Source organism: Mobula birostris, chromosome 18 (assembly GCF_030028105.1).
Source record: "Mobula birostris isolate sMobBir1 chromosome 18, sMobBir1.hap1, whole genome shotgun sequence".
NCBI lineage: Eukaryota > Metazoa > Chordata > Chondrichthyes > Myliobatiformes > Myliobatidae > Mobula > Mobula birostris.
The window spans coordinates 20,434,884-20,458,615 of NC_092387.1; the positions used below are offsets into that span (position 1 = coordinate 20,434,884).

General features: G+C 45.4%; 1 protein-coding gene and 1 long non-coding RNA gene across 5 annotated transcripts in view; one reads left to right on the forward strand and one right to left on the reverse strand.

The window, feature by feature from the left end:
• Positions 1-14,270, reverse strand: part of LOC140212001 (uncharacterized) — a 36,144-nt gene extending 21,874 nt beyond the window's left edge. The window contains exon 1 of one of the 4 annotated variants that reach the window (XR_011889620.1): positions 13,966-14,270. This is a non-coding gene — a long non-coding RNA (uncharacterized lncRNA). Of the gene's footprint in view, positions 1-11,567; positions 12,672-13,327; positions 13,575-13,965 lie in introns of those variants that run through there. The other 3 variants (XR_011889621.1, XR_011889623.1, XR_011889622.1) reach the window with 3 other exon arrangements.
• LOC140212000 (semaphorin-7A-like) overlaps positions 14,166-23,732 on the forward strand; it is a 46,059-nt gene continuing 36,492 nt past the window's right edge. The window contains exon 1 of the mRNA XM_072282344.1: positions 14,166-14,327. Within this exon, the coding sequence (XP_072138445.1) occupies positions 14,243-14,327 (85 nt within the window). The 5' untranslated portion in view covers positions 14,166-14,242. The remainder of the gene's footprint in view (positions 14,328-23,732) is intronic.

Consider the following 23,732-nt stretch of genomic DNA (forward strand, 5'->3'; position numbering starts at 1 on the left):
AGTTGTACAAGGCCTTGGTGAGACCACACCTGGAGTATTGTGTGCAGTTTTGGTCCCCTAATCTGAGGAAAGATACTCCTGCCATAGAGGGAGTACAGAGAAGGTTCACCAGATTGATTCCTGGGATGGCAGGACTTTCATATGATGAAAGACTGGATCGACTAGGCTTATACTTGTTGGAGTTTAGAAGATTGCGGGGGGGGGGGGGGGGGGAGATCTTATTGAAACGTATAAAATCCTAAAGGGATTGGACAGGCTAGATGCAGGAAGATTGTTCCTGATGTTGGGGAAGTCCAGAACGAGGGGTCACAGTTTGAGGATAAAGGGGAAGCCTTTTAGGACCGAGATGAGGAAAAACTTCTTCACACAGAGAGTGGTGAATCTGTGGAATTCTCTGCCACAGGAAACAGTTGAGGCCAGTTCATTGGCTATATTTAAGAGGGAGTTAGATATGGCCCTTGTGGCTAAAGGGATCAGGGGGTATGGAGAGAAGGCAGGTACAGGGTTCTGAGTTGGATGATCAGCCATGATCATACTGAATGGCGGTGCAGGCTCGAAGGGCCGAATGGCCTACTCCTGCACCTATTTTCTATGTTTCTATCCCTTAGATATGCCACTGCTTACATCCCAGGCCATTGGACACTGACCCTGATATGCCATGGATAACGTGGTGACTGCTCTTGTATCAGCCTCCCCATGTTAAATAAAACCATGCACAGGTGTTCTCCATTAAGGGAATAACCCTTTATGAGACATAGCAAAGGGTAAATACATAGATATTAGATAAGATTCGATTAGTTTATGAGGACATTCAGTCCTCATTTATTGTCATTTAGAAATGCATGCATTACAAAATGATACAATGTTCCTCCAGTGTGATATCACAGAAACACAAGACAGACCAAGACTGAAACTGACAAAAACCATATAATTATAACATATAGTTACAACAGTGCAAGGCAATACCATAATTTGATAAGACCAGACCATGGGCATGGTAAAAAAAAGTCTCAAAGTCCTGATAGCCCATCATCTCACGCAGACGGTAGAAGGGAGAAACTCTCCCTGCCATGAGCTTTCAGCACTGCAAACTTGCTGATGCAGCATCCTGGAAACACCCCGACCACAGTCCGACTCTGAGTCCGTCTGAAAGCTTCGAGCCTCCGACCAGCTCTCCAACACCGAGCACCGAGCACCATCCTCTGCCGAGCGCTTCGACCCCGACCCGGCCGCTGAGCAACAAGCACAGCCGAGGATTTGGGGCCTTCCCTCCGGAGATTTTGGATCACACGGTAGCGGTGGCAACGAAACAGGCATTTCAGAAGTTTCACCAGATGTTCCTCTGTGCTCTCATGTCTGTCTCCATCAAATCAGAATTGTGCACGGCCTCCTACTTGACAGATTACAGATATTCATCACTGGAGAGGCCGCACACGCCTCAGCTGCGGGTAGATCTTTTCCCATGGTGGAGGTTTAAGTGCAGAGGCAAGAGATTTTAAAAGGTTGCAGGGGCAGGTTCTTTACACAACTAAGCAGTTAGATATAATGGTTGAGGCAGGCACATGAAAAGCTGTCTAGATATGTACATGGATCAGGTGAGTCTGGGGCAAACGTGGATAGATGGGATTAACTCAATGGGTAACACAGTTAACATGGATAAATTGTACCAAAGTGCCTGTTTCCATACTTTAAGACTCCATGACTCTGGTCCTGAAGTCAGGCAAATCGTCCATTACTATTATCACTACCCAACTGTACCCATGGAAACATAGATGAGTATTTCCCTCTGGCCATAGCCCATAGTATTAGAACATCAACTGGATATGACAGGGCCTTAGGCAGCGCAGTGCCACAGTTGTAGAGCTGCTCTCTCACAGCGCCAATGATCTGGGTTCGATCCTGATCTCTAGTGCTGTCTGTGTGGAGTCTGCAGGTTCTCCTTATGATCAAGTAGGTCCCTATGGCTGCTCCATTTCTGCCAATATCCCAGAAACATGCTGGTTGGTAGAGTAATTGGCGACTATGATCTACCCCTCAGGTGCGGGTAGAATCTAGGGGAGGGGGGAGTGTGGGTGAAGTTGATGGGGGGGGGGGAATAAAACAGGATTGGTGCAAGTTTAGAGCAAATGATCATTTGAAGGCTGACTCCTTTGAGTTCCTGTCTTCACCTGTCTGTGTGGGGTTGCTGATCCTTTGATCTTATGGGAAGTGGAAACGTACTGAAAGTGAATGGGCGGTAGGGCTGAACATCGCTATTAGTGTTTGTGGGAGGGAACAGCCACGGAAGTGACCAAGGGGTGATGACTTCAGTAATAATGTGACAGGAGGTGGGTAGTTAGCAATGACGGAAAGTTGAGGAATTAACAGCGGGGGAAAAGGTGGGTGCCTCAGCTGAGCAGCTTTCTCAGTGTGGACAGTCCCTTCCACTGAAGCCAACGTGAGAGTGTGAGACTCACGGGGTCAGACTGTTGTCAGTGTGTTCTCCAGGAGCTTGAAAAAAAATTGAAGATCAATGCTGTGAGATTCTATTCCCCAAATCAGCAGAGCAAGGCAGCAGTGGTCAGCAGGAAATGGGAAATGTTACTGGCTGCAGTGTCTACCATCGCCACAGGACCTGTACGTGTCCAAGACAAAGAAACCAGCAGGAAAAATGATTGCTGCACTTCTCACCCTGCAAACTTCCTTTTCCAAAAGCTCCCGTTTCGGAAAGTGGTATTGGGCTACTAGAACTAAAACTTCACAGCATCTTAAAAGTTTCTTCCCCCAGGAAGTTAATCAGAATGAGAATCAGGTTTATTATCAGTGGTACGTGTTGTGAAATTTGTTAACTTAGCAGCAGCAGTTCAATGCAATACATAATATAGAAGAAGAAGAAGAAAAATAAATAAATAAGTAAATCAATTACAGTATATGTATATTAACTAGATTAAAAATCGTGCAGAAAAACAGAAATAATATATATCTAAAAAGTCATGTAGGGTTCACAGATTCAGTGTCCATTTAGGAATCGGTTGGCAGAGGGGAAGAAACTGTTTCTGAGTCACTGAGTGCGTGCCTTCAGGCTTCTGTACCTCCTACCTGATTGTAACAGTGAGAAAAGGGCATGTCCTGGGTGCTAGAGGTCCTTAATAATAGACGCTGCCTTTCTGAGATCCGTTTCTGGAAGATGTCCTGGGTACTTTGTAGGCTAGTGCCCAAGATGGAGCTGACTAGATTTACAACCTTCTGCAGCTTCTTTCGGTCCTGTGCAGTAGCCCCTCCATACCAGACAGTGATGCAGCCTGTCAGAATGCTCTGCATGGTACAACTATAGAAGTTTTTGAGTGTATTTGTTGACACATCAAATCTCTTCAGACTCCTAATGAAGTATAGTCGCTGTCTTGCCTTCTTTATAACTGCATTGATATGTTGGGACCAGGTTAGATCCTCAGAGATCTTGACACTCAGGAACTTGAAACTGCTCACTCTCTCCACTTCTGATCCATCTATGAGGATTGGTATGTGTTCCTTCATCTTACGCTTTCTGAAGTCCACAATCAGCTTTTCTGTCTTACTGACGTTGATGCGACACCACTCCACTAGTTGGCATATCTCGCTCCTGTAGATGTGAGTGCTACCGGCTGATAGTCATTTAGGCAGTTCACATTATTCTTCTTAGGCACTGGTATAATTGTTGCCTTTTAGAAGCAAGTGGCAACTTCTGCCCATAGTAGTGAGAGGTTGAAATTGTCATTGAATACTCCCGCTAGTTGGTTGGCACATGTTTTCAGAGCCTTACCAGGTAATCCTTTGGGATCTTCCTCCTTGCGAGGGCTCATCCTCTTTAAAGACAGCCTAACATCAGCCGCTGAGACAGAGATCACAAAGTCACTGGGTGCAGCGGGGATCTTCACAGCCCGACTGGATTAAACAAAACGGGTACAGAAACAGCAATGAAGAATCCTCCTACATCTGAGTGCGACGGTATTCCTGAGCCTCCACCCGGGTTTTGCATGGCTGATGCTACTGAAAACCGAGAGAAAGCTACTGACATGATGAAGGAGGCCCTGAACACCACCACAGATGGAGGAACCTCATTGCTGCCCTAAGTACCAGTGGGGCAATGGGCAGTAAGTAAATAAGAAGCTATAGGCGTAGTGCTGATCACAGAATGATGAAGGTGATGGGCTCGTTCTACAATATTATTATTATAACCAACTATCCAACTACCACTAAGTGTATGAGTGTGCATGTCTGGATCTGTGAATGGACTTGTGCAAGTCTAAGGTTTTGGGTGGAATTGGTGCATCATGCATTCCAGCTGATACGATGAATGTAAAGGAATTTGCAGGATAGGATAGGATATTGTGCAATCCCATCTTTATCAGAGACAGAAAAATGACGTAATGAATGAGATCACAGAGGGATCAGAAGTGGAGAGAGTGAGTAGTCAAGGTGTGCTGCTGGCACCAGGTGCCAATGGAAATGTTACTGGGAATTCACTGAGGTGAACCTTCGACCTTCACTAACGGAGGATTTACATTTAGGCGGAGTCAACCAATGATCACAGTAGAACAAAAATCAGGCGGGTTCCGAGGCAGACTGGCCACCATCTCTGCTAGATCACCAGCATTACAGGGGGCCTTTACACCGCCCTTCCACCCTGCAGCACCAGTGTCTTCAGTTTGTAGGGTGAAGTGTGATAGGAGGAGAGGGGAAGGGCAGGGAGGCCATTCTGGTCAACATGCTGGAGGAACTCAGCAAGTCAGACAGCACTAGTGAGGGGAGTAAACAGTTGATGCTCTGGACTGAGGCTCTTCATCGGCTTCTGAATGCACAGGATGAGAGAAGTCTGCAGAGGGGTGAAGTGTCAGCAGGCTCCATCATGGGCACAACCCTTCCTGCCGTTGTACATACGTTCAAAAGGCAGTGCCGCAAGAAGGTGGCATTCATCTTTAAGAAACTTCAGCACCTGGGCATGCTCTCCTCTCAATACTACTATCGGGGGGAGGAACAGGAGCATCAAGACCCACATTCAGTGTTTTAGAAACAGCTTCTTCCCCTCCGCTACCATATTTCTGAATGGACGGTAAACTCACGAACACTACCTCACTACCCCTCTTTTGAACTATTTACTTATCTTAATTTTTTATTGTAACTTGTGCTAATCATTTCATGTCTTGTGCTGTACTGTTGCCACAAAACAATAAATGTCAGTGATAATAAGCCTGATTCTGATTCAGTTTCCAGCTTAACTCATTGCACAGATCACTGGAGTGTGGGAAGAAGGCAGAACACCCAGAGGAAATGCACACAGTCACAGTGAGAACCTTCCAGTTACTCGCTGACTACACCCAGAGTCAGGATTGACGCCAGCTGCATATGTGAGGTGGCATCACTCCCTCCGGCATCGCTGTGGATGAAGCTGAACGACTGGGGTCCGCTGAACACAACCATTGCTTTGGGTTGAGTACTCTGACATTGTACTACAGACCCAGAATAAAAGAATATGCTCCCTTACCTGTTTCAGAGCAGAAATAGACTGTGGTCAAAACTGTCCATCAACTCTAGGGGTTTAAATCTGCCCCAACTGAGCTCCTTTCAAACTCAAGAGGATTTGGATCTGTAATGGTGTGGGAGTGTTTGTTCCGGCCATTGGGTGTATTTAAAATGGAGGTTGACAGGTTCTTGATTAGTTCTGCTTGAAAGGTTACAGAGAGAGGCAGAAGAATGGGGTTGAGAGGGAGATGGATCCACTATGGGGAAATGGAAGTGCAGACTCGATGGGCCGACTGGTCTGAGTATTGTTCATGGATTGTGGACATTGTGAGCAATGCCAGCATTCCTTACGCATCCCTAAAGACCCCTGAAATGAAGAAGTAACTGAGAGTCACCCACATTGTTAGGTCTGGAGTCACATACAGGCCCAAACACTTTGCCCGTTAACCTTTGCCCTGCTGACTCCCACTGGTTGTGCTCGATACCTGCACTGGTGGGCTTGAGTCTTCACATCCGGCGACGACTAGTCATTGACCATTTTATCCTGTGCGTTTGAAGTGAGCAATCTTGCTTTGCGTCCTTGCATGTAGTGTCAGGATTGGTCTCCTTTCGGATTAACCAGGTCACGATATGAATGCTCCTGACTCGACCCTTTTTTTGTTTTTACGGGGCCGGGTTGCTAGCTCGACGCTCAACCCGGCACAGATGGAAAGCGTGCTTGGGGGGTGGACCGACTTGGATTTGAACTCGGGAACCTTTGCTCTGAAGTCCGGTGCTGATGTCACTGCGCCACCAGCCGGCCATGCTTTGGGTGTGAGAGAACGGTACACTAAGTGGTGTAGTACTGCGAGATGAGTAACCGCTCAACAGGAACACGGACTGTATGACTTAGTCTCCATCTGATATCGAGCTTGCAAGGACAAAGTCCCCGGGACTGTCTGTTCAGCTTCCTGTGACAAACAAACACTTAGAGGGTCCAAATGCCAGAGATGACTTTTCAGGTCAAAGACTGTACATGTATGTTTCTGTGAATCCACATGATTCATATCCTAACCATTTTGTTTCATTTATTTTGGTAAATTTAATGACAATGATCTGGAAATGCTGAAATTAAAAAGGACGGTGATTAGAATATTTCCTTTGCAAAATGTATGTGTGTTCGTTCCATCATTGACGTCGATGAGGACCTTGACACCATTATGATGGTGTCGAGATTAGAGCTTGATTTGGATTTAAGTGAGGGAGAGTTGCACAGCGTCAGCCTCACTCTCTCTTCCTAATTCCCATCTGGATCCAGTGGCAAGACAGAGTCGAGATGGGACTAGGCGCAGTGGATGTCCAGGATGTCTTCTGTGTCTTGTCCTGCTCTACATGTTCCACGACGCTTGCAGAGACCGCCTTCTTGACCGTTGGACCTTCCATTGATCTCATCCGTTCAATCCGCCGGAGTCTGCCTTCACGTGCTGGGATAAACAACTCCTTATCTCACTGAGGGTTTCAGACCCGTCGGCTACCGTCACCTGGTTTAGCCGGCTTGTCGAAGCTGTTACCCGGGGTGTGGCCGCTGTCGCATGCAAACTGCTACGGGGAGCCACAGGTGAGAGCTGACTGCTAGGTAGGAACCAAAGGTGGACTAACCGTCTTGAAAAGGACGCGACATGTTCCCCCACCAGAGGTGCTACCCCTCCCTGACACCCCATACACCACTGCGAAATATATCATTCATATCTGACACCTAATTCGACATGACCATCTTCATTTAACCTTTCCTTCCTCTAATAATTGCCCTTATTGATGGAATACATATCTCAAAGTGCTCTCCATTGTTGACTTGAGGGAGTGGTGATCTCCTCAGAATCATATGACGTTGGCAGGAAATGAACACTCGTGAGGGTTTTGGAAGGGACTTTGAAGATAATACAAAATTTATGGCTTCTTGTGTGTTTCTGACACATGGGCAACCTTTAGCAGACATTTCAAAGCACTGGAGAGGTATTATCAGCAATAACGCCATAGAATCCTCCATATAAGACCATAAGACATAAGAGCAGAATTAGGCCAGTCGGCCCATCAAGTCTGCTCTTCCATTTCACCAAAGTGGATCCATCTCCCTCTCAACCCCATTCTCCTGCCTCTCTCTGTAACCTTTCAAGCAGAACTAATCAAGAAACTGTCAACCTCCGTCTTAAATGCACCCAATGATGTGGCCTCCACAGCCTCCTGTAGAAACAAATTCCACAGATTCACCACCCTCTGGCTAAAGGTATTCTTCCTCATCTCCATTCTAAATGGACGCTTCTCTATTCTGAGGCAGTGCCCTCTGGTCCCAGACCCCCCCCCCCCCATTATAGGCAACATTCCCTCCACATCCACTCTATCTATCAGCAGATTAAGTGAATTAACGTCAGTATCCCAAGCCAATATCCCCGGTACTCATATACACAGCCTGTTCCACTGGGCAGGCCACCTTGTTTGGCATACTTAATATCAGACGCCTGGAATGAGTATTTTTTTCCAAACTGCAGATGGGGGTGGCATGGTAGCTTAGTGGTTAGCACAATGCTTTACAGTACTGGAGACCTGGGTTCAATTCCCACTGCTGCCTTTAAGGAGTTTGTTTGTTCTCACTGTGACTGCATGGGTTTCCTTTGGGTACTCCAGTTTCCTCCCACAGTCCAAATACGTGCCGGTTAGTAGGTTAATTGGTCATTGTAAATTGTCCTGTGATCAGGCTAGGATTAAATTGGGGGGGGGCTGCTGACTTAGTGCAGCTTGAAGGGCCTGAAGGGCCTATTCAAAGGTTCATTTATTATCAAAGTATACAACTCTGAAATTCTCCTTCTCCAGATAGCCACGAAATCAAGAAAGAACAGAAAGGCTCATCAATCCGCAAACCCATCTTCCCTGCACACAAAAACCTGAGAAAGGTTGGGAGTTAGAGAAATCGATGTTCATGCCTTCAGATGGAATATGAAGTGCTCCTACCTGAGAATGGCCTCATTGTAGCAGTAGGGGACGCCATAACCAACATGTTGGGATGGAATTAAAATGGTTGGTCAGCAGGAAATACTGCTTTTTTTCGGATGGAGTGAAGGTGGCTGACAAAGTGCCCCCCCCATTCTATGTTGGGTCTCACCAATGTAGGTAGCATGGTGATTATTGCGACACTATTATAGCCCAGGGAGTTCTGGAGTATGGAGTTCAATTCTGGCACTATCTACAAGGAGATCAAAGATCCCAACTACACTTATTATCAATATACTGTACGTCTGAGTACACAACCCTGAGATTCATCTTCCCCACAGACAGCCATGAAACAAAGAAAACACTAGAACATGTTCAAATGTTATGTACCCCTAGGGGTCATATTTTCTGTTGACTGTCACTTCAAAACGTCGGGAGAAATGTGACTGACTTTTGGACACTGTTTGAGCTATTACAGCGAGAGAGAGGGATGGAGCCTGCTTTGAGATGGCGTTATGGTTTCTCTGCAGCGTGTTTATACTGTTACAAGGACACTGACTGCTGCTGTCAGCTTAGGAAGAGCGAGAGAGCAACGAACAGCTCGTAAGTCGTCACGGTAACCGAGGGCGGCGTTATTTGATGGACGACTGTTGTTCAGCATGGTGAGATGAATAGAAGGTCAGCTGGAAGACACAGACACATGATTTCGGACACTGGATGAGCTTTGTTGTGCCCCCAGAAAGGCGGGTTTTTAGAGGATCGATCAGTGGCTCTCGGAGTGTAGAAAAGGTGTGACCGGTGGGAAGTTATTAGTGTGTCCAACCCTCACCTGGGTTGATAACTTTACCACAGAAAACTGTCCTTTTGTTACGGTCACATTCGGTGACTTTTAAAGGATTTCAGAGGATAACAGGAAGATCGATGGCATCGGCTTTCTCGAACAACAACAACAGCGCTCTCTCTCCATCACAACTCAACTCAATACCATGAACTGAACTGAACTTTACTCATCATGGTAAGACTGTATCCATTTACCCCTAGGCTTGTAGAAGCTGGGATTTTACATTTCCACACTTAGATATATATAATGATTGTTAACCTGTTTGATTTATCTGAATTATATTACAGCATTGCATAGTTACTAATAAATACCATTAGTTAACAGCAATACCAGACTCCAAAATGTTTTCCATTTCTCCTGGTTCTTTAACCCATCACGGGGTATGTGACACAAAGAAAAACATCAAACCCCCCTCTCTCCACACACGAGAAAGAAACAAATCGTGCAAGAGGAAAAAAAAGGAGCAAACAACACTACATATAAAAAACACAAAATCGAAAGAGTCCAGGCACATTCAGTTCAGATCTGCAGGCCACCCTAATCAAGATCACCCAAAATATAGCAAAAAAAGGAACGTCAGGGAACCAGAAACATATCATAACGTGAACTAGAGTCCAACCCACAAACCGCATTGATTAAACTTTGCCCAAGACCCAGGACTCTGACACCATCCTCTGACAGCATTGAGGGAAAGAAAGATCATCTGGATTCAGAGACCATCCGAATACAGGGACCTTTCTCCAGCAGCATTGAGCAACAGGGGGAGAGAGAGAGAGAGACTGTCACACACAGGCATCTTCCTCTGACAGCAGCGAGTAAGACCCTGGTAGATGGCGCTGAAAACGCGCTCACCTTCTGCTCACTCCTCGATGAGTTCAATCTTCCTTAAGTGACAAGTAACGGAGTTGATCATGGTCTCGTGCCCTGTCGCCAGACCTCTTGGCCTCAAGGCTGCATGCTTTGCTCGAAACCTCACAGAAGCCTCTCGGAGACAGCAAAGTGCACGATCGCTTTGTATATTCTCCCTGTGGACTGTGTAGGTTTCCACCGGGTGCTCCAGTTTCCTCCCATAGTCAAAAGATGTGTAGGTTAGTAGGTTAATTGGTTATTATGGCTCATTGGACTGGATGTACCTGTTCCAAGCTGTATCTCCAAGTAAATAAATAAAAATGTAGAGGAGGCCGCGTCGGGAGCACTGGATACCGGATAGAGTAGATAACCTGACATATTCACAGGTAAAGTGTTGACTCACTTGGAAGGACTGATTGGGGCCCTGAACGGAGGTGTGGGAGAAGGTGAATGGGCAGGTATCGCAGTTCTTCCTGAAGGGATATGTTCCAGGAAGGAAATTAGTGGCGAGGGACGAGTGGAAAAGGTAATCACAGAGGGAGCAATTTCTGCAGAAAGGGGAGATTGGAGGGAGGGGGAGGTAAAGATTGGTGGTAGGATTCCATTGCAGACAGCTGAATGTGCGGAGAATGATATGTTGGTGCAAAGGTTCACAGTGTGGTGAGGACGTAGTTTTCTGTACTGTTATGGGGGCAACCAGATGGCATAATTCTGCTCCTATGTCTTATGGTCTTATGGTCTAAGATAGGATGAGGGCGGATGTCCATGAAACGTAGAAGATGTGAGAGAGGGCAACATCAACTCCTGCTCCACTGCTTCAGGAACTATGCTGGCCTTATCAGTCAAAGGCACAGTGTGAAGCAAGTCTTTCCTTGACCCAGAGAAGTAGCTTTAGTTGCAGATCACTTTATCAATAGGAGAAGTCATGGCGGAAGTAAATGCTATTGAAGTACCGGTATTGTGCAATTCTTCAACGAAAAATGGAAAAGGAAGATTGTACTTAAATGTTCAAAACACCAACAAAGTATTTGTGCAATATTATTGGTCATTTGCCCATGGTAAGCTTCTATGATCAGCAATTGACAAAGAGCATTTGTGAAGCTGTTGCAGCATAGATATTGGAAAAATTAATTATCAGACAGAGTCCCAGAGATATCTTCAATGCTCTCAAAGCCAAGTTCATTATCATATACAGAATTACACGTATGCACAAGTGAAATAAAAAAATAATTGCAGAGGCATCGTGGCACATATAAGCAGCATTCACAAGAAAACATACTATAATTATAAATACATTTTACAAGAAAGAACACAACTGGAAATACCTTCCCCCTTCCCCCTCTGATCCCAGCTCTCATCCGTGCCGGGTCTTTACCATCCCCTCCGACCTTAAACTGTCTGAGGCAGAATGCTCTGTCCTCAGTAAGGGCCTCACCTTTGTCCCCCTTGGCCCACAGCTCAGCGAGTTCCGTGTTCACCATGACGCGGAACTCTTCTTCCGCCGTCTCCGTCTCCGAGCCTACTTCTTTGGCAAGGACTCTTCCACCCCCACTGATGACCCCTTCTCCCGTCTTCAATCCTTCTCCTCTTCATGGACACCCTGCTCTGGTCTTCTGCCTGTTCTGGATCTCTTTATTGCTAACTGCCAACGGGACATCAACCGTCTCGACTTCACCGCACCTTGTTCCCATTCCAACCTCACTCCTTCCGAACGCTCTGCTCTCCACTCCCTCCGCACTAATCCTAACCTTACCATAAAACCCGCTAATAAGGTGGGTGCTGTTGTAGTCTGGTGTACTGACCTCTACCTTGCCGAGGCATAGCGACAACTCGAGGATACCTCCTCTTATTTACCCCTCAACCGTGACCCCACTAAGGAGCACCAGGCCATTGTCTCCCACACCATCACCGACTTTATCCGCTCAGGGGATCTCCCATCCACTGCTACCAACCTTATAGTTCCCACACCCCGCACTTCCCGTTTCTACCTCCTACCCAAGATCCACAAACCTGCCTGTCCTGGCAGACCTATTGTCTCAGCTTGCTCCTGCCCCACCGAACTCGTTTCTGCATACCTCGACACGGTTTTATCCCCACTTGTTCAATCCCTTCCTACCTATGTTTGTAACACTTCTCACGCTCTTAAACTTTTCAATAATTTTAAGTTCCCCGGCCCCCACAACTTTATTTTCACCATGAATGTCCAGTCCCTATATACTTCGATCCCCAATCAGGAAGGTCTCAAAGCTCTCCGCTTCTTTTTGGATTCCAGACCTAATCAGTTCCCCTCTACCACCACTCTGCTCCATCTAGCGGAATTAGTCCTTACTCTTAGTAATTTCTCCTTTGGCTCCTCCCACTTCCTCCAAACTAAAGGTGTAGCCATGGGCACCCTTATGGGTCATAGCTATGCCTGCCTTTTTGTTGGGTTTGTGGAACAATCTACGTTCCAAATCTATTCTGGTATCTGTCCCCCACTTTTCCTTCGCTACATCAACGACTGCATTGTCGCTGCTTCCTACATGCATGCTGAGCTCGTTGACTTCATTAAGTTTGCCTCCAACTTTCACCCTGCCCTCAAGTCTACCTGGTCCATTTCCCACACCTCCCTCCCCTTTCAAGATCTTTCTGTCTCTATCTCTGGAGACAGCTTATCTACTGATGTCTACTATGAGCCTACTGACTCTCACAGCTATCTGGACTATTCCTCTTCTCGCCCTGTCTCTTGCAAAAATGCCATCCCCTTCTCGCAATTCCGCCGTCTCTGCTGCATCTGCTCTCAGGATGAGGCTTTTCATTCCAGGACGAGGGAGATGTCCTCCTTTTTTAAAGAAAGTGGCTTCCCTTCCTCCACCATCAACTCTGCTCTCAAACACATCTCCCCCATTTCACGCACATCTGCTCTCACTCCATCCTTCCGCCACCCCACTAGGAATAGGGTTTCCCTGGTCCTCACCTACCACCCCACCAGCCTCCGGGTCCAACATATTATTCTCCATAACTTCCGCCACCTCCAACAGGATCCCACCACTAAGCACATCTTTCCCTCCCCACCTCCACTTTCCGCAGGGATCGCTCCCTACGTGACTCCCTTGTCCACTCGTCCCCCCCATCCCTCCCCACTGATCTCCCTCCTGGCACTTATCCTTGTAAGCGGAACAAGTGCTACACATGTCCTTACACTTCCTCCCTTACCACCATTCAGGGCCCCAAACAGTCCTTCCAGGTGAGGCGACACTTCACCTGCGAGTCGGCTGGGGTGATATACTGCGTCCGGTGATCCCGATGTGGTGTCTTCTAATATTGGCGAGACCCAACGCGGACTGGGAGATCGTTTCGCTGAACACCTACGCTCTGTCCACCAGAGAAAGCAGGATCTCCCAGTGGCCACACATTTTAATTCCATATCCCATTCCCATTCTGATATGTCTGTCCACGGCCTCCTCTACTGTAAAGATGAAGCCACACTCAGCTTGGAGGAACCAACACCTTATATTCCCTCTGGGTAGCCTCCAACCTGATGGCATGAACATTGACTTCTCTAACTTCCACTAATGCCCACCTCCTCCTCGTACCCCATCTGTTATTTATTTATATACACACATTCTCTCTCTCTCCTTTTTCTCCCTCTGTCCCTCTGACTATACCCCTTGCTCATCCTCTGGGTTTCCCCCCTCCCCCTTTTCCTTCTCCCTGGGCCTCCTGTCCCATGATCCTCTCATATCCCTTTTGCCTATCACCTGTCCAGCTCTTGGCTCCATCCCTCCCCCTCCTGTCTTCTCCTATCATTTTGGATCTCCCCCTCCCCTCTAACTTTCAAATCCCTTACTCACTCTGCCTTCAGTTAGTCCTGACGAAGGGTCTCGGCCTGAAACGTCGACTATACCTCTTCCTAGAGATGCTGCCTGGCCTGCTGCGTTCGCCAGCAACTTTGATGTGTGTGCGTTGGTTGGAAATATCTCCACGGCGTCTACGTTGCGCCCCGCCCCCCCTACGCGGTAGGCGGGACCACACACAGCTCGAATATAATGGGTCTTGTACCAGCGTTCTGCCCAACACTGCGCGCAGTTCCTTAGTAGTGGTGCCGGTCACCACTATATCCATGTAAATATGATTACTCGGCTGTTTGTTCTGCTTTTTGTGAGTCCGGTCGTGGGTAATTCGTGGGTACCTCGGCTCAAACTGGACCTGAGCGGTGAGTGGACGGGGCCGTGGATTCGGTGTCCCGCGGGTGGGAGCCGGTTCTGGGTGTCGGTATCAGTTCACCAGTCTTTGTCCGATCGGCTGTCCAGCCTGACCTGGTTGCGATGTAACCATGTCTCTTCTTCCATCCGCGTCTATTAACCTGTAGATTAACATTTAAACTCGATATTGCTCTATATCCCTAAATATAAATTGTGTCTTTACCTGTATTTGCCATTCAGTATTTCTGTCTTATATTTTCAATATCTAATGATTTGAGACTCACTTGATCAGTGCGTCTTTTTTGGCTATTTTTTTATTGTTACATGCATTGCGGTATTGCGAAAAACTTAAATTTGTACGCAATCCGCATAATTTCATCCCGTTTGGGTAGTATAAGGGGAAAAATAACAGAGCAGAATAAGAGAGGGCAGCTAGACGATAAGGTGATTAAGGCAAGTGAGGATTAAGGTCAAGAGCTCTCTTCAACAGGTGTGGACTCTTGGCGTTATTCTGACACTTTGAATATATATCGGAGCTTTACTGTACTCTGGGTACAAGGGAGTTCTTCTGAGCTCTATTATGAGCACTAGCGTCTGCAGTATTCAGAACATCTTCATGGAGCGATGCCTCGAAGAGGCGGTGTCCATCATTAAGGACTCCCATCTCCCTCTTCTTATTGCTACCATTAGGAAGGGGTACAGAAGCCTGAAGGCACACACTCGACAATTCAAGTAGTTTCTTCCCCTATATATGTAACTATTTTACATATAAATACTATAATTCACAGTTTTTCTCTTATTATGTATTGCATTATAAGAGCATAAGACGTAGGAACAGAAATTGGCCATTCAGCCAGTCGAGTCTCCTCTGACATTTCATCATGGCTGATCCCAGATCCCATTCAACCCCGTACACCTGCCCTCTAAAAGGTTGCCCCTCAATTTTGAGGCTGTACTTTCTATTTCTGGATACCCCCACCAGAGGAAACATCTTCTCCACATTCACCTTATCTGGTCCTTTCAACATTTGGTAGTTTTCAGTGAGATTCCCCCCGCATTCTTCTAAACTTCATTGAGTACAGGCCCAAAGCCGCCAAACACTCCTCATATGTTAACTCTTTCATTCCGAGAATCATCCTTGTGAACCTCCTCTCGACTCTCTCCAATGACAATACATATTTTCTGAGATAAGGGGCCCAAAACTATTGATAATACTCCAAATGCAGCCTGACTAGTGTCTTATAAAGCTTCAGCATTATCTTCTTGTTTTTATATTCTATTCCCCTTGAAATAAATGCCAACATTCCATTTGTCTTCTACACCACAGACTCAACCTGTGAATTAACCTTCTGGGAGTCTTGCACGAGGACTCTTAAGTCTCTCTGCATCTCTGATGTTTGAACCTTCTCCCCTTTTAGATAATAGTCTGCACTATTGTTCCTTTTACCAAAATGCATTATCATACATTTCCCAACACTGTATTCCATCTGCCACTTTTTTGCCTATTCTTCCAATTTGTCTAAGTCCTGCTGCAATCGCATTGCTTCCTCAGCACTACCTACCCCTCCATCTACCTTTGTATCATCCGCAAACTTTGCCACAAAGCCATCAATTCTACTATCTGAATCATTGACAAACAATGTGAAAAGTAGTGGTCCCATACTGATCCTTGAGGAACACCACTAGTCATTGGCAGTCAACCAGAACAGACCCTCAATATTTCCACTTGCTGCTTCCTGTCTGTGAACTGTTCTTCCATCCATGCCAGTATATTTCCTGTAACACCATAGGATTTTATCTTGTTAAGCAGCCTCATGTGAGGCACCTTTTCAAATGCGTTCTGTATATTGCATACATTTCTCTGACATTAAATGTACCTATTGAAAATCTAAGTAAATGACATCCACTGCCTCTCCTTTATCCAACCTGCTTGTTACTTCCTTGAAGAATTCTTAACAGTTTCGTCAGGCAAGATTTCCCATTACAGAAACTATGCTGACTTTTATTTATTTTATCATTAGTCTCCAAGTACTCCAAAACCTCATCCTTAATAATGGGCTCCAACACTTTCCCAACCACTGAAGTTAGGCTAACTTGCCTGTAATTTCCTCTCTTTTGTCTTCCTCCCTTCTTAAAGAGTGAAGTATTATTTGCAATTTTCTATTCCTTTGGGACCATGCCAGAATCAACTGACTCTTAAAAGATCATCACCAATGATTCCATTATGTCTTCAGCAACCTTTTTCAGGACTCTGGGATGTAGTCCATCTGGTCCAGGTGACTTGCGCACCTTAAGACCTTTCAGTTTGCCTTGAATGTTTTCCTTTGTAATAGCAATGACATTCATATTCCTCTCCCTAACGTTCACGAACCTCAAGCGTGTGACTAGTGTCCTTCACAGTAAAGACTGAAGCAGAGTACTTACTGCGTTCATCTGCCATTTCTTTGACCCCATTACTATCTCACTAGCATCATTTTCCAGTGGTCCAATATCAACTCCCACCTCCCTTTTATTATTTATATAAATGAAAAAATTAGTATCCTGCTTTATATTATCGGCTATTGTGGCCCCATTCATCTTTTCTCTTCTTATAGCTTTTTTAGTTGCCTTTTTTGGATTTTAAAAGCTTCCTAATCATCCAACTTCCTACTCACTTTTTCTACCTAATAAGCTCTTTCCTTGGCATTGTACCACTGCTGAACGGTTCACAAATTTCATGACATATGCCGGTTATATTAAACCTGATACTGATTCTGAATACGGTACTGAGAGGATTGCAGTATTCTGCGAGATTTTACTGCTCCTGTTTTGGCCTATATCGGTGTTTCTGTAGAGCTGTATCAAATGAAATAACATTGATTTCCACAATCATCTCTTGTTATAAACAAGGATATTATAGCCAAATTAAATAGCTTTGTTCTCTGTGTTCATTGTTTTTCTTCAGAGAAGATTTGTAATGATGCGTGCTTCTGTTCCAGTTAACCTGTGATTATCTTCAGGTAATCTGATTAGAATGAACTTTACCATCTGGTGATCATTCAGGATAGATTAGACAGGCAGGTTACAAGCTGAGATGTGACAGTTTAGAGGATATGAGCTCAATTCACCTGTCTGGATCCTGTTTAAGTGGAATGAGGAAATGTCATGGAGCTGGAATGTTGGTTGTGGATCTGCAACTGTCTGTCTGACCAGAACTGAAAGACACTGGAATTGCAGGTGAAATCACGCAATACTGAACCATTCTAATGGGCTGGCTGCCTGTCCTTTGCATCAAAAGGTCACCAGCATGGAACTGGACTGCTGAAAATAGCCCAGAACTGTGGATTAAGTGTCCTTGCATCTACTGATTTCTGTTATCTGTATTGTAGTGATGCAAAACTCCTCAACTCCAATAAGTTCCATCTGGAACAAAAACATATCATTGTTGTAAGACAGCTGAATCACGGAAAGTCGAAGTCCAATTCAAGTTTATTGTGGGTACATGTATGCACAGGGTGCAATAATAAAACTTGCTTTCAGCAGTGTCACAGGCACATGACATCGGGTAAGCAGTTTTCACAAGAAAAAGGCAAACTAAACCTAAATTATACAAGAAAAACACAATTAGAACAAAAGAGAAGCAGAGTGATCAGAATGCAACGCGCTCACAGTGCTGGTGGAACGCAGAAGGTCAAGCAGCATCTATGGAGGGGAATCAATTGTTGTCGTTTCGGGCTGAGACCCTTCATCGGAACTCAAGTGGTCATAGTGTTGCTGTAGTGGTTGCGGTTGTGCAGGTTGGTTAATGAACTAAATATAGGAGATATGGGGAAGTAGGTGTTTTTGAAACAGGTGGTGTGGGACTTCAGCTTCCGTAGCTCCTTTCCTTGACTGTATGAGGAGGTGGCCGGGATCTTTGATGATAGACGTTGCCTACCTGAGGCAGTGCCTCATGGTGGGGAGGGATATGCCCATGATGTATTGGGCTGAATCCACTACTTCCAGCATCTTCTTGGGTTCCTATGCATTCTAATTGCCATACAGCGCCATGATGGAACCATGAAGAAGTCGAGACAGTGGTGATCAATCCCCACCAGGCTTCTGACATGTCGTGATATATCACATTATAGTGTCACTTAAGCAGTTTGGCTTCAGCAGGGTTTCACAGAGGTGTACAGCCCTCAAGTTCCTTCTACCACTTGCAATGTCATACCTTTCTCCCTCCTCTTACCTTGACCTGCCAGTTCTTTGGCTCAAGTATTCCTCCCCAGCACCATCCCCTTGCAAGAAAACCAACTGTTTAAACACAAAATACTCTGCAGACTCTGGGGTCAAAGCAGCACTCACAACACGCTGGAGGAACTCAGCAGGTCAGGCAGCATCCATGGAAACGATCAATGTTTCAGTCAATGTTTAAACAATCTCTTTCACTTTGATTGGCTGCTTGCAAATCACTTACAGATTCATTTCTTTTTAATTTGTTGCTCTGCTTTTCCTTTCAGTTCCAATATTTATGCACTTGACATGCCAACAGCTACACCACTTTTCCTTCCAAACCCGCTGTCCCATGATTTAGTCTTGAAAAAAAATTCTCTCTCCACTTTCAAACCTAACTGACTCACTCCTCGACAAGTAATCTATTGGCACAGTAATAGTGGATTTTTCTTCCTTTCGTTAATGTAGACAGTATATGACGTGGACATGGTGCAATGCAAAATGAACCTATCTACCCGTGCACTTCTTGTTTTTACTTAAGTATCATTGAATATCCAATCTCTACTTTTCTGTCCAGAATGGAGGAAAGAGGGATCTTGGGGCCCATGTTATAGATTCCTCTTTAGGACTGGAAAGGGGAAAGGGGTCAGGCTAAGAAGGTGGGCGGTGGGGAGGAAGAAGTACAAGGTGGCAGATGATAAGTGAAACCGGGAGATGGGGAGGGGTGAAGTAAAGAGCTGGAAAGTTGATTGGTGAGAGAGGTAAAGGCCTGGAGAAGGAAAAATCTGATAGGAGAGGACAGAAGACCATAGAAGAAGGGGAAGAGGGGGGGAGCATCAGAGGGAGGTGATGGGCAGGTAAGGAGATGAGGTGAGAGAGGGAAATGGGAGTGGTGGGAAGGGGGCAATTACTAGAAGTTTGAGATATTGATGTTCATGCCATCAGGTTGGCAGCTACCCAGACGGAATATAAGGTGCTCCTCCAGCCCGAGTGTGGTCTCATTGTGGCAGCAGAGCTGGCCATGGACTGATATGTCAGAGTGGGAATGGAAGTAGATTTGAAATAGGTAGCCACCAGGAGATCACACTTTTTGTGGTTGGTGGAGTGAAGGTGACTCACAGAGTGGTCTTCCAATCTGCACTGGGTCTCACCAATATACAGGAGGCCACATCGGGAGCACCGGGTACAGCAGATGACCCCAAAAGATTCACAGGTGAGGTGTCGCCTCACCTGGAAAGACTGTTTGGGGCTCTAAATAGTAGTGAAGGAGAAGGTGTAGGGGCAGGTGTGGCCCTGTTCTGCTATTAAGAATAAATACCAGGAGGGAGATCAATGGAGAGGGATGACTGGACGAGGGTGTCACGTAGGGAGCATTCTCTGTAGAAAGTGGTGGGGAGGGTAAGATGTGCTTGGTGGTGGGATCCCGTTGGAGATGGCAGAGGTAACGGAGAATTATGTGCTGGATGCGGAGGCTAGTGGGGTGGCAGGTGAGGATAAGAGGAACCCTATCCTTGGTGAGAGGATGGGGTGAAGGCAGATGTGCACGAAATAGAAGAGATGCGTGCGGATGAGGGCTGCATTGAAGGGGAAATGGAAGCCCCTTTCTTTGAAGAAGGAGGACATCTCAGTTGTTCTGGAATGAAAAGCCTCATTCTGAGAGCAGATGTGGCAGAGACGGAGGAACTGAGAGAAGGCGGTATCATTTTCCAAGTGACAGGGTGGGAGGTGGCATAGTCCAGTTAACTGTGAGAGTCAGTGGGATTATAGAGGATATTAGTAGATAGACTGTCTTCAGAGATGGAGACAGATTGATCAAGAAACGGGAGAGAGATGTCGGAAATTGACCAAGTAAATTTGAGGGCAGGGTCCACCATGCATTTTGTGTGTGTGTGTTGCTCTGTACTAAATAAACTAGGCACCTTTATTAATGTAACTTAATGTGTTTAATAGAAACACAAAATTCAGTGCAATGTTGTCTTACCTTAATAATATCTGCTTATAACGTTCCTGTGGCCATCGGGAAAATAATTACCCTGACTACCGAGTTGGGCTGCATCAACATTTAGCTGTCCCAAGAGTCTTCTCTGCTTACAAAAAAATTGTGCTGTGCAGTTTTAGGGACTGGGATGAGATACGATTTGCCATCTTGATGTATTCATTCACTTATTTGTGACCTTTTTATTTTTAATCAAGCACCAAAGTGGGAGGGAAGATTTTTATAGCTGGTAATCAGGATTGCTGGGAGTTTAATGATTGAGCTAAAAGATTAAGCTGTGTTATTAAAAGAGCAGTTGCGTCAATAAGAGTGTTGTGATGACGACAGTAAAGAATGGCCAATAACGACATTTAAGATTTGTTTGAGAAAATTCTCAGGTGATGGATGGTGATTTTCTGCAGTGACATGATGAAGCAGATTCAAGAGAAAGGGGAGTCAGATTTACACTTGAAATACGAAGATGTAAAGGGTCACTGTAGGTCTTTTATTCTTCATAATTTTTCCAAAATAATTGTGCATTGAAAATTGGGGTTTTCATGCAACAGAGTCCCGATTTCTCCTTTCTGAAATTTTAATGTCTTAAACTCAGTGTTTTACATTGCTTTCAAAAGGTCCATAAACATTGCCAACTCCGTTCAGTAGGTTCCAGTATAGTGTTTTGTGTCTGAGTACAAGGCTTCAGTGTCTCAAGCTCAGCAGCTCTCTATTTCCATCACTGCAAGAGTTGGCATGACAACTGTGATGGAAGGGGGAGGGAATGTCGACTCAGACCATGAGAGGCCTGCGTCGGGCATTTTCATGCCTTACAAGGCGCAGATTGGAAGTCTGTGTGGGGCGCCACTCCTCGCACAGACACTAGAGCAATGTGTGATTAAGTGCCTTGCTCAAGGGCACAAACACGCTGCTACAGCTGAGGCTCGAACTAGCGACCTTGAGATCACTAGACGAACGCCTTAACCACTTGGCCACGTGCCCAACATGTAGAAGGGACATGCGTGCAACACAAGCAGTTACCATACTCTGATGTTGCTTTGTGGAAGGTTGTGGCAATGATGGGGGGAGTTTTGAAAGATGAAGGGAGTTACAACAAGCTGGTGAAGAAGATAGGCAAGAGGAGGCTTTTTTTTAAAAAAAAAAGAGATTTCCCCTCATGATTCTCTTTACTGTTTGCAATTAAGTCTCTGTGAGCTGCAATACGATAATGGGGTCATACACTAAGTGGCCACTTTATTAGGTACCACCTCCTGAGTGCATGTCCTGGCCATCCACTTCAAGATGCTCTTCTGCACACCACTGTTGTAATGCATGGTTATTGGATTTACTGTCACCTTCCTGTCAGCTTGAACCAGTCTGGCCATCCTTCTCTGATCTCTCTTATTAACAAGGTGTTTTCACCCACAGAACTACCACTCATTGGATTTATTTTTCCCCCACCATTCTCTGTAAACTCTAGAGACTGTTATGGGTGAAAATCCTAGGAGCTCAGAAGTTTTTGAGAGACTCAAACCATCCCATCTGACGCGAACTACCTTCTACAGAGAAAGTCATTTAGATAACATCTCTTCCCCATTCTGATGTTTGGTTGGAACAGCAATCAAACTTCTTGGGCATGTCTGCATGCTTTAATGCATTGTTGTAGCTGCATGATTGGCTGATTACATGTTTGCATTAATGGCAGTTGTACCTAATAAAGTGTGTGTAGATCATGACAGCCCATAAAAAGGCCCTTCAGCCCACCTACTCATGCTGGCTTGGTTTTCTCCTTAGTCTCATCTTGCATCTGGACCATAGCCCTGCATACCTCTGTCATCCATGCACCTATCTAAACTTCTCTTAAATGTTGCAATTGATATAATGTAACACTACGATTGCACCAGAGTGCAGCCCATGAATACATTCACATTGGAACAGTCTACAAAGCCAGCCTCTCAACAGTCTAATCTCCTTCTCTGGGAAAGAATAAGAAGTAGACATTGAGCCTAGCTTTGGTTGCCCTTCCCTAACGTAACAGTATTTGTTGCTCTATTCCTTTTCCATCCAGCAAGAGATATGTTAGGCGTAGATCAATCCCCTTTGATAAATTGCCTGCAGGTACTAGGAAGCTCGGAACTAGATGCAGTATTTTTTTTTTCTGTCTGGGTTTGGTCCATTTCTAACTGCATAGCATCATTTTCTTTAGTGCATTGTGCAGAAACTTCACAAATGTTCCAGGCGGTAATGAAGTGGTGGGCTGATACTCTTTCACATCAGCTCGTTGGTCATTCATGTTAACCGGTACATTAAAATGAGTGAATGATCTTGTGACCTGCACTCTCCTCCAGTGTGGGATAGATTGCTGACGCTCTCCTCCAGTGTGGGATAGATTGCTGACACTCTCCTCCAGTGTGGGATAGATTGCTGAGTGTTTGTAAGCACGAGCAAATCACATGCAAGTGCATGTCAGCCTTTCTCGCAAGGACATGGACTTCAAGTGTAAAGAGGTGACATTACATTTGGAGTTCTTCACATAGTTATTTAAGAGGCGATGGGAGATGATCATGGAAAGTTGATCAGCTACTTTTCCGAAAGATTGAACAGTTTGATCCCAAACTCATTCTGTTTTAAGGGTAAACGCAGTGGCCACTTTATTAGGTATACCTGGGCACTAGCTCGTTAATGCAAATATTTGATCAGCCAATCATGTGGCAGCAACTCAGTGCATTAAAGCATGCAGACATGGTCAAGAGGTTCAGTTGTTGTTCAGAGCAAACATCAAAGTATGGAAGAAATGATATCTAATTGATTTTGACCGTAGAAAGATGTTTGTTAGGGTCAGGGTGCTTTGCATATCTCAGAAACTGCTGATCTCCTGTGCTTTTCACAAACAACGGTCTCTATAGTTTAAAGAGAATGGTGCAAAAACTACAAAAAATCCAGTGAATGACAGATTTGTGTGCAAAAATACCTTGTTAATGAAACAGGTCAGAGGAGAGTAAAGAGACTATTTCAAGCTGACAAGAAGGAGCCAGTAACTCAAATAATCGCGTATTGCAGCAGTGGTGTTCAGAAAAGCATCTCTGAATGCACAACATGTTGAATCTTGAAGTGAATGGGATACAGCAGCAGAAAACTACAAACTTGCACTTTATTTGTTTCACGAGTGTATGTGAAACTGTTGAAACTAAGAAGGCTGTGAGGGTTTTGACAGGAGGAATGCTGACAGGATGTTTTCCCTTCAGAACTATGT